At 47.2% G+C, this 11,937-nt stretch overlaps 1 protein-coding gene across 1 annotated transcript in view; it reads right to left on the minus strand.

Annotated features, from left to right (window-relative positions):
- LOC117358846 (D(4) dopamine receptor-like) overlaps positions 1-10,903 on the minus strand; it is a 30,541-nt gene extending 19,638 nt beyond the window's left edge. The window contains exon 1 of the mRNA XM_033940616.1: positions 10,066-10,903. Within this exon, the coding sequence (XP_033796507.1) occupies positions 10,066-10,885 (820 nt within the window). The 5' untranslated portion in view covers positions 10,886-10,903. The remainder of the gene's footprint in view (positions 1-10,065) is intronic.
- Between the last annotated feature and the right edge of the window lie 1,034 nt (positions 10,904-11,937).

An 11,937-nucleotide genomic window follows, 5' to 3' on the forward strand; every position in this document is an offset into this window, starting at 1 on the left:
TGCGAATGAGGACCACCAGGTTGTGAAGCAGATGTTGAAAAGCTTGAAGAGCATTGAAAATTGCCCTGAGTTCCAGAAGATTGATATGGCACAGCTGGTCCGCACTGGTCCAGAAGCCTTGAGTGCGAAGACCGTCCAGATGAGCCCCCCATGCATAGGTCGAGGAATCGGTCGTGAGAACCTTCTGGTGGGGAGGAGTGTGAAACAGCAAACCTCTGGATAGATTGGAAGAGATCATCCACCAACGTAGAGACTGCTGAAGAGCAGGAGTGACCAGGATGTGACAAGTCAAAGGATCTGACACCTGTGTCCATTGAGAAGCTAGGGTCCACTGAGGAATTCTGAGGTGAAGTCTGGCAAAAGGAGTCGCATAAACCGTAGAGGCCATGTGGCCCAGGAGAACTATCATGTGTCTCGCTGAGATGGACTGGCGAGAAGACACTGACTGACAGAGATGAAGAAGAGCTTCCAGGCGCTGTGGAGGAAGGAATGCTCTGAGTTGGATAGTATCCATAACCGCCCCGATGAAGGGAAGAGACTGGGTAGGTTGCAGATGAGATTTTGGGAAGTTGATCTCGAACCCCAGACTCTGCAGGAACCAAATAGTTCTTTGGGTCGCCGAGATGACCCCTGGAACCGAGGCAGCTTTGATGAGCCAGTCGTCGAGGTAGGAAAACACCTGAAGACCATGGTTCCAGAGTGCAGCGGCCACCACCACCAGACACTTGGTGAAAACTCTGGGAGACGAGGACAGGCCGAAAGGGAGCACTCGATACTGCAGATGAAGATGTCCCACCCGAAATCTGAGGAATTTGCGAGAGGCCGGATGAATGTGAGTGTAGGCCTCTTTTAGATCCAGAGAGCATAACCAGTCGTTCTGCTCGAGGAGGGGGTAGAGAGAAGCTAGGGTCAGCATGCGAAATCTCTCCTTGACCAGGAACTTGTTGAGCACCCTGAGGTCCAGAATAGAACGCAGGTCGCCTGTCTTCTTCGGAACAAGGAAGTACCGGGAGTAGAACCCCCGGTTGTGTTGGTCCACAGGGACCAGCTCGACGGCCCGAAGCCGGAGCAAAGCCTGAGCTTCCTGAAGAAGAAGGGCGGTCTGGGTCAAGTTGGAAGGATACTCTCTTGGAGGATGGTCCGGGGGGACCCGATGGAACTGAAGAGAATATCCTTCCCTGACGATGGTAAGGACCCAAAGGTCGGTGGTTATAGCCATCCATCGATGGTAAAAATGATGGAGGCGACCCCCAATTGGAAAGACAGGGGATAGCAGAACGGTGTTGGTTATGCTCCCGACAAGAGAGTCAAAAAGGCTGAGGAGCCTTGGGAACAGCAGAAGGCTGAGGTTTTTGTTGAGACTTCTGCGGAGGCTGTCTCTTCGCCGGTTGCCTCGCAGCAGGAGCCTGCCTGAGAGTGTAACGCCTTTGGTATATCAAGGGTGGTCGAGAAGATCGAGACTGAGTAGGTTTAGGCTTTGGACGAAGGATGGACTGGAATGACTTCTCATGGTCCGACAGCTTTTTTGTCACCGTCTCGATGGACTCATCAAACAAATCCGCACCTGCACACGGGACGTTGGCAAGCCTGTCCTAGAGGTTCGGATCCATATCAATGGTCCGAAGCCATGCCAAGCGACGCATGGCCACGGAACAGGCGGCAGCCCGTGCCGAGAGCTCAAACGCATCATATGAGGATTGCATCAATTGAAGACGCAGCTGGGACAGCGAGGCGACAACCTCCTCGTATTCAAAACGAGCTTGAGAGTCGATGTAAGGCATAAACTTCCGAAGCACTGGAAGGAAGAACTCCAAATAGGTGGCAAAATGGAAGGTGTAATTGAGAACTCGGGAAGCCATCATCGAGTTCTGGTAGATGCGCCTCCCGAACTTATCCATGGTCCTCCCCTCTCGACCCGGGGGTACCGAGGCATATACCTGGGACGGATGAGATCGCTTAAGGGAGGACTCGACCAACAGGGATTGATGGGAGAGTTGGAAGCCCTCAAACCCCTTATGGTGCACTGTGCGATACCTGGCATCCGGTTTGCCAGGAATGGCAGGAATGGAGTACGGTGTTTCAAAACAGCGCATGAATGTCTGGTCGAGGAGCTTGTGTAGAGGCAGGCGAAGAGACTCAGCAGGAGGATGAGGCAGATGCATGGTATCCAGGTACTCCTTGGAGTAGCGGGAACCCGAGTCCAAGGTGATGTCAAGATCATCCGCCATCTGCCGCAGAAAAGATGAAAAAGACAGCTGGACCGCCAACATAGGATGCCGAGACGGACTCGATGAAGTCGAGGCCTCCTAATCCAAGGAGACATGGGATCTACAAGGAGAGAACGATCTGATGGTATCCTCGAACTCTGGGCCCGGAGGAGGCGAGACTTCCGAAGATGAATACACCATACGAGGAAGCTTCTGCTGAGGCAAGACGGTAGAATGCCTGGAGCGGCGCCCCGCACTCCGTCTCGAAGGAGATCTGGAACGACGATGCGAAGATGGCTCCGCAGAGGCCTCCAACGAGTAGATGGGGCTGGAGGCCGTAGAGCGAAGAGGAGGTCGGGTCGACGCCTCTCGAGCAGCATGCCACGGGTCGGGAGATGGCTTGGCAGGCAAGGGGCTCAGGAAGAAATCCTCCTGATGACGCACAGGGCTTCGGCTCCTCGGAGGCAAATCCCAATTGTCTCTGTCTGAGGCGGGGATGGGTTCCAGAGGCTGCAGCTCACTAAGCAAAGCACTCCTCGATGAACTTGCAGCCAAACGCCGAACCTCCTCGCCTAGCAGTGAGAGCGAGCGGCGAGGCGGAGGAGGAGGGGGCGGCTCGACCCCACGAGGAGGTTCCACATGCCCATGCTGGATTGTGGCAAGCCATTTGGGCCCCATGGTAGTCATGAGCTCGAGGAAGTGGGCTTCCATGAGCGACCGCATCCGAAGTGGGACCCCCTGCACGGTCTTCGCGGTCCTGGGCAGCCGAGTGCTTAGCCTTAGAAGCCTTAGGCACCTTAAGAACCACCGGGGGAATGGTCTGCGGAGTCACCTGACCTGAGGAGACCGAAGAAGGCACCGGAGCAGGAGGCGGGGTCGAAACCGGAACGAAGGAAGCCGGTTTCAAAAGACCCGATGCAGCAGGAGCAGATGCCGACGTCAAAGGCGAAGCGCTGGTCGAAGCCGAAGGCTCCTTGGAAGCCTCCATAGCAAACATCGACTCTCACAGGAAACAGCGACGCTTGAAAGTACATGCTGTTAGAGTGGAACAAGGCCGGCACGATTTCGGAAGATGTTGAGGCCCGAGACACTGTAAACAGCGTCGATGTGGGTCCGTCAGCGAAATTGCGCACTGGCACTTGATACACTTTTTAAAACCGGTAATAGGCTGGGACATAGGCCGAAAGAGCTCCGCCGCTAGATCGAAGCTGTGGAGCCCCAGCCACACGGCCGATCCGGTCGAATCTATGGAAAAAAAATTTTTTTTTTTTTTTGAAAAAACAATGAAACGACAGAATAGAACACACGATAAGAGAAATAAACTCAAAACCGCGAGCACTAGAAGGCAAGAACAAGGGTTCACTCAGCGCAAAGAGTTGAAGCAAAACTTCTCAGCTCCGCGGAAAGAAAAGAACTGAGGAGACACGCCCGGTGCATCGGGCGGGAAGGCACTCACGCATGCGCGGTGCGGGCATCTCGAAACTTCTGAAGTTTCTTCAAGCAAGTATGCTTGTGAGACGTCCGCATCGGGGCTCTGTCGGATGACATCACCCACTAGTGAGAATACCTGCCTGCTTGTCCTGGGATAATAACATTATGGCATAATATATGCTGTAAATAACAGACACTTTCTAAAATTGTTTTTGACATTTAATTATGAATTATATACAACAGATATTTTATAAAGTATCTACAATATAAATACTGTTTAACCATCTAATGTTATTTAGTTGCCTATTTAGTCACATTAATAATTGTCTTCTGGCACTTACATAAAAGGAGGGGAATTTGTAGTGTTTTGTAATACTGATTGTCTTACGTTTGAAATAGTAAATCTGTCTATTTAGCAAAAAAATTGCAACACGTAAACATGATCTCCCTTTTCTAGACACCTACCAATAAACCACTAAATGCAACCTTCCGCCTCAATTGCTTGTGTGTACTGTTACATTTGCTGTGTATTTGTGTTCCTATAGAGATAAAAGCTGCCCTGGAAAAATCTGAACTTGAACCTTGCCTACTTCATCCAAAGAATGAAACAAAGCCTCGCATAAGTCCAACCTGATCTGGACAAAAGTGGTCAGATTTCTACCCGGAGGCACCCATCCTTTCAAATAATAATACTTTTTTTTTTTTGGGGGGGGGGGTTTAGAATCAAAATGCTGTGCTAAATCATTTGCTGAAGGTAGCTTATTATGCATAAACTGAGGGGTTGTTTTACAAAGGTGCATTAGGGCCTTAACATGTGGAATAGCACTAGCTGCTACTGCCTCCTTTTAAGTAGGCGGTAATTTTTCGGCTAGCGCATGCTAATCTTGTGCGTGCGCTAAAAATGCTAGAGCACCTTAGTAAAAGGAGCCCTAAGTGTAGTGTGTGGTGTAAAATAAATTTGTTACCAAGTTGAACAGTTCTTTTGTATTGATACCTTTTGAGCTAGTATTTTTTTTATCAATTGTTTGTAGATTTTTATGTTGGATCGCCAATTGTTCTGATTGGATAGTTCATATGGTTTTTACCTGAAATCCTTCTGATCCAGTTAAAGAAAAGCCATTATTCTTGAATATTGTATAATATTTGGATCTTAAGCCAACATCTCTCTGTATCAAGTTGCTATGAGGTAATCTACTTGGACATTCAATTCTATGCTTAACATTCACTTCTGGTGGCAATGAGGTTTTGCAAGTTCACAAGTTTAATCTTTAGCAGAGAAGCTAGGAATATCTTACAACAGCATTAAAAAGATTGGCCTAGCTTAGATAAATAATGCATAACTGCTGCAAAAATAGGTGCATAAAGTTTAAGTTTCACCATTTTATATATCATTACATTTGCCGATCCCTGGCAAAGATAAGTAACTGTTTTGTTGCTATCCTGACCTTTTTGAATATTTTCCTTGATTTTTTGCATTTCAGAGCATTTTTGAGCAAAATAAAGGAGTTATTTTTTTAATGCCCATGAGGTATTGTTTGTGAGTTTTTCTTCATTTCATGTTCAATTGCCTCGTGTACTGTATTTACAAACGTGATTATATGTAAAACAGTAAAACTTATTTATACGCCTATTTGTGGGAAAGATGAGTAATTTTCACTTTACCTGGTTAGATAAATACCTGTCAAAAGTGGTCATTATTTACTGCAATAGCTGCTGTGTCGCATAGGGTATTTATCCGAATGCATTTTTTAATAACAATGACACAATAGCCTAAAAGAGATTTGGAGCATTGAGATTAAAGCAGCTAATTTCTGCTACTCAGTAGCTACAGATTTGGACTTGGAGGATGAGATGTACAGGGTCAGTATCTGAGACAAACTTGTTTTTTTACTGTTACATAAGAGTTTTTTTTTTACTCTGTTTACAAAAATTAGATAGCTGGCATTGTCATCTTGGAATAGGGACACTGGATCATCTTTTGTTCTATTGTCCCTCGATACTCAACTTTTGGAAATTAATATGGGGACAAATCAACTTGATTTTGGAATCAATTCTGCTATCTTATGAGATGAAACATAGAAATTGATGGCAGAAAAGGGCCATAGCCCATCGAGTCTGCCCATACCAATGACCCTCTCCCTGATTCTTACTCCCCTATAGATCCCACATGAATATCCCATTTTCTCTTAAAATCTGACACGCTGTTGGCCTCAATCACCTGCTGAGGCAGCTCGTTCCAATGATCGACCACCCTTTTGGTGAAGAAGTACTTCCTAGTAGAGAATGACACGGGGAAAAAATCTGTCCTCGTCACCGCCCCGTCACCGGCCCACCATCCTCTGCACCGCCCCGTCACCGCCGTTCCCTTCACCGTCCCGTCACCGCCATCCCTTTCACCGCCCCGTCACCGTCCCCGCTGCATCCATATAAGCCTTAGTACTGTAATATTTAGCTTATTCCTTTCTTATAAATCAAAGTTCCTGCTGCTGAACTAGAGAAAGAGATGTTCAGCTGGCAGGGCTTTGTTTATAAATTTTTATCAACACAACTAATATACTATTTTATCCTAAAGCAAAAAATAAATATAATTTTTTTTTCTACCTTTGTTGTCTGGTTTCTGCTTTCCACATCTTCTCATTGAATTCCTTCCATCCACTGTGTGTCTTCTCTCTGCGTCTTCCATTTGCTGTTACTGTGCCTCTCCCTTAACCCCCCCCCCCCAATTGGTCTAGCACCCATCTTCTTCCCTCCGCTCCCGCATAGTCTGGCATCTGTCTTCTTCCCACTCTGTCTTCCACATTTCCCTTGGGGGTCTGTTCCTCTCCATCCTCCTTCAATGTCTGTTCTATTCCTTTCCACCACCACCCTTCCCTCCCTCCTTTACCATCTGTTCCTTTCTACTACCCTTCAGCTCCTCTCGCGTGGCCTATCTACCTTCCTTCCTCTTATTTTCATGGCACGTTATAATGTAATTTGTGCAAGCCACTGGAGCCTGCAAGCTCGGTCCCTGTCCCATCCCCACAAACCATCTCGCTTCTGTGCTCCTATTTTCTCCATTTCTAATATCTCCCCTATGTATCTGTCATTGCCCCCCCTGTGTCCATATACCATCCCCATGGCATGTCCCCTTTATGTCTCTGTCCCTATGCCCCATGCACATAATTTCCCCTCTTTCTGTTACCTTCCTGTGTCCAGATTTCCCCTATCTTCCTCTTCCATACCAGTGTGTCTCTTCTTTTCAACCCCATCTAGCTTTTTTCCCTCTTTCTTCCCCCCCCCCCTGCTTCTAGCATCTGGCTCACCTGCCAGTCCTTCCCTTTCTTTCCTGCTGTGGGTTTTTCTTTCCGACTTCATCCCCTTGGCCCAGAATCCTTTTCCCTTTCACTCCCTCCTTCCAATTTGAGCCGGGAACACTAGCGATCGCACGGTCCCCGCAGCCACTACCTGCCTGCCCAATCGATCCTAGTGTTTAGCCAGCTCTCTCCCTTCTCCTCACCTTAGTTTATAGGTTTTCTTTTTCGGCGACCTGTACGCGCGGCTGCTCAGTGTTCAATCTTCTGCTCTGCTGCAACTTCCTGTTTCCGGTTGCGTCAGAGCAGAAGATCGAAACTGAGCAGCAGCGGGTGCGCGGCTGATAGCGTGCGGGTCGCCGAAAAAGAAAATCTACAAACTAAGGTGAGGAGAAGGGAGAGAGCTGGCTAAACACTAGAATCGATTGGGCAGGCGGGTGTGAGCTGCGGGGACCGCGCGATCCTTCATGCCTCACTGCGGGGACAAGACCATTCACCGCCCCGCGGGCGGAGAATGGCCTTGTCCCCGTCGCCGCAGCGACTGCTAGTTTTCTTCCCCGTTTTCGGCGGGTGACCCGCGGCTAAAATGCGGTGGCCGCGGGTAAACCGCCACCGTGTCATTCTCTACTTCCTAGCATCACCTTGAAATTTCTCTCCCCTGATTTTCAGCGAGTGTCCTCTGGTTACCGTGGGCCCTGTAAGACTGAAGATATCATCTTTCACTTCTATACGCCCCGTGATATATTTAAAGGTCTCAATCATGTCACCCCTCTCTCTTCGCTCCTCTAGTGAGTACATCCGCAGTTTTTTTAACCTTTCGTCATACGTGAGATCCCTGAGCCCCAAGACCATCCTGGTAGCCATTCGCTGAACCGCCTCAATTCTCAATACATCTTTCCGGTAGTGTGGTCTCCAGAATTGAACACAATACTCGAGATGAGGTCTCACCATGGATCTGTACAGTGGCATTATGACTTCAGGTTTTCTGCTGACAAAACCCCTACGGATGCAGCCCATCATTTGTCTTGCCTTGGACGAAGCCTTCTCCACATGATTGGCAGCCTTCATATCATTGCTAATGATCACTCCTAAATCACGTTCCACCATGGTCCTGGACAAGGTTTCACCATTCAGTGTGTAAGCTCTGTGTGGATTTTTTTTGCCTAGGTGCATTACATTTTTTAGCATTGAAGCCTAACTGCCAAGTTGATGACCACTGTTCCAGCTGCCGTAGGTCCTGCGTCATAAAGTCAGGCACACTGCTTTTGTCTACTATGTTGCATAGTTTGGCGTCGTCGGCAAACAGTGATACTTTTCCTCTAAGCCCTTGGGTCAAATCTCCTATGAATAAATTGAATAGAATCGGCCCTAAGACGGAGCCCTGAGGTACTCCACTCGTCACTGCTGACATTTTGGAGGGGGCACTGTTTACCATCACCCTTTGAAGCCTACCATCTAGCCAATCCCTTACCTATTTAGTGAATGTATCCCCTAATCCCATCGATTTTAGTTTGTTCAATAGCCTGCGGTGTGGGACACTATCAAAAGTTTTGCTGAAGTCCAAATATATCGCGTCCAGGGACTCCTCGGCATCCAGATGACTGGTCACCCAGTCAAAGAAGTCAATCAGATTAGATTAGCAGGACCTTCCCCTGGTAAATCCGTGTTGGTGTGGATCACGTAAATTTTCTTCGTCTAGAATTTTGTCAAGTTTCTGTTTGATCAGTGTTTCCATGAGTTTGCACACTATGGATGTAAGACTCACCGGTCTGTAATTTTCTGTCTCTGTTCTGCAGCCCTTTTTGGAGTGGAATTACGTTAGCTGTTTTCCAGTCTAGGGGTACTTTTCCCATGCGCATGGAAAGATTGAAAAGCACGGATAGTGGTTCAGCCAGAACTTCACTCAGCTCTCTGAGTACCCTGGGGTGTAGATTGTCTGGTCCCATGGCTTTGTCTACTTTGAGTCTTGAAAGTTCGTGGTAGACGCTACTGGGTGTAAACTCGTAATCATGAAACAGGTCATTTTGGCTGTCTCTTATCTGTAGTTGTGATACATTGTGATACACCTAAACCTCCTTTGAACAAATATAAAAGCAGATTATTTGCTATCATGACTGGGATAGTTATGCAAATGGTTACCAAAAAATGAAAAAATTGGAATCGGCTTAATTTGTCCTTCTGGTGGGATTCTTTATGTTTATGCTACAATATGAGAAAATGAATGCAGAAATTTTGGGAAATAATAAGTTAAATTAAGTTGGAGTCCATTGACAAATTTTGTTAAAATTGATTAGCTGGATTATCCCTTATTTCATATTTGAGTTGCACATTCAGGGAGGGTGGATGGAGGAGTATTATATATTGATCAATAAGTTTAAATAATTTTCATTACATGTCTGAATTAATGTACTTTGGTTTTGATCTTGTATTGGGGTGGGAGCATGGGAATGTTTTTGAAGTATTGGTATGATTGATAAAAATGCAATTTTGAAGTTAATAATATGTATATGTACATTTTAAGTCAAACAAAACAAAGTTTCCAGTTTAAATACACATTGGTGAAACATGCTCAGTACCTTCACCCCTCTTAAACACAAGCTAACTTCAAGCCATTGGCTCAGAAGAAAGATAAGTGCTGCTTTGTTTTTTTCAAGCAAGCCTTAGGGGGTTTTCTGGCCTTTGATAGAATGTTGAAAGGGAGCTAATCAACAATTTAATCTCTCCTTTCTAGTTTCAAAGCTATGTCAGCTTTGTAACATCTGAGGCGTTTTTTCCCCGTTGTGCTGTACTGGCTTGAAGTTAGCTTGTAGCTTATATGTTTAAGAGGGGTGAAGGAATGTATTAAGAGTTGTAAATAGGTAATTTGAAAAATTTATTTTCAAGGAATGATAGACATATGTTGGAAGTTGATATTATAAATTTAAATGTAATGATTATTTTATATCTTTATTGCATTTCTTCAATAAAAAGTTATATATAAAATGAGGGGGGAAGGTAAAAGGTTGCAATAGGTAATTTTTAAATTTATTTTGAAGAAATGAAAGACATGTGATGAAATGTTCCAAAGTAGAAGAGGGGTGAAGGGCCTGCGCATGTTTCACCAGTGCCATTTGGGCCCCGCGAGCGCGTGCACTCACCGTTGTAGAGCACCGTGACGACGGAGGGCAGCCAGCAGACGTGGAAGGCGAGCACGACGGGCAGCAGCACGCGCGAGGCGACGTCACGGGCTCGGCCCCGGCGGAGGCGCTGGCGGCGCGCCGCCAGCCAGAGGCGCCCGTTGGCCGCCGTGACGATGAGCGCGCAGGGGAAGAAGATGAGCGCCGTGAGCAGCAGCGAGTAGGGCGCGTTGCTGGCGTAGTCCGGGCAGCAGAGCAGCGAGGCCCGCGAGAAGTAGACGCGCACCACGGCGCCGCCCGGGAGGGCGACGGGGAAGAACAGCGCGGGCGGCAGCAGCCAGGCGGCGGCGATCAGCAGCCGCACGCGCCGCGCGCTCAACAGGCGCGCGCGGCGCAGCGGGAAGAAGACGGCCACGTAGCGCTCGAGGCTGATGGCGGCCAGCGAGTAGATGCACGAGGCGAACACGCTGGAGTTGAGGAAGGCCACGGCGCGGCAGTAGGAGCCCGGCGGCGTCTCGGCCTCGCCGCCCAGCGCCAGGCTGCCGTACAGGTTCAGCGGCACCACCAGCAGCGCCAGGGCCGCGTCGGCGGCCGTCAGCGACAGCAGGATGTGGCGGCTGCTGCGCGACCAGCCCGCCACCGACGACGCGGTCACGAGCAGCGCGAAGCCGTTGCCCACGATGATGAGGCTGCCCAGCGCCGCGATGACGCCCACCTTCAGGGCCCGCGCGCAGCACCACGCCCAGCCGCCGCCGCCCCCCTGAGCCAGGCTGCCGTTGCCCGCCCCCGAGCAGTTCGCCGCTACCGCCGCCACCACGACCAGCACCGTCGCGGGCGCCATGGCGGAGCCGCCCGCTTGCGGCCCGCCCTTAAATAGCGCGGGAAAGACTGTGGCGCGAGGCCCCGCGCGAGCCCTTCGCGCGGAAGGTTACCAGGTTGCTGTACTTTACTTTATTGCAATTAAAGAGACTGACTCAAGTTAATTAAACCTCCAAAGAGAAGGACTGTACTTTACTTTATAACATTTTATTGAAGAAATGCAATAGATACATAATAATATAACACAGTAAAATAGTCATTACATTTAAATTGACCATATTAACTTCTAATAAATGTTTATCATTCCTTCAAAATAAATTTTTTAAACATGTATATAAGGAAATTTACAAACCTCAAATAAAATTAAACGATGGAATTGATTCCTCCATTGCCAATAATTTGGAGGATCTTTTTGTAACCAATATTGTAATATGCATTTATGACCAATCATACATGCTTTTTGAAAAAGAATACATCTCATGTCCAAAAACCCCACAAGCTGCTGCCTTACCAAACAACACACCTTTTGGAGATTCAACCAATTGATAATTCCATAATGACCCCAAAAATAATAGGATGGCAGACCAGAAAGATTTGATCAAATGACATTTCCAAAATGCATGAGACAAAGTATTGGAATCCTTCTCACATTTGATACAAATAGAAGAATTAACTAATCCTGTATGAAATGCTTGTACTTGTGAAAAAAATGCCCTATGTAAAACTCTATATGTACATTCTCTCCAAATATATCCTGTAATAATTTTAGGCAAACGATGAATAGCTTGACTGAAATCTTGAAGTGATAATTGAATTCCCATTTCATCACTCCACTTTTGTATAATATTGTCATATGTTCTATTTGGAATCAAACTCCACCACAATTTATGTAATAAAGATACCGAAATAGGAATATCATTACATTGGTTAAAAAAATGTAAGATCCTATCGTGTACACCCAATGAAATCCCCCCTCTTATGATTTGATTTACATAATGTTGTACTTGCATATGTCCATACAATGCCCCTGGACCATTTCCAACAAGGAAAGTTCTAGAAATCTACACAATCTCC

Source organism: Geotrypetes seraphini, chromosome 4 (assembly GCF_902459505.1).
Source record: "Geotrypetes seraphini chromosome 4, aGeoSer1.1, whole genome shotgun sequence".
NCBI classification, from domain to species: Eukaryota; Metazoa; Chordata; class Amphibia; order Gymnophiona; family Dermophiidae; genus Geotrypetes; species Geotrypetes seraphini.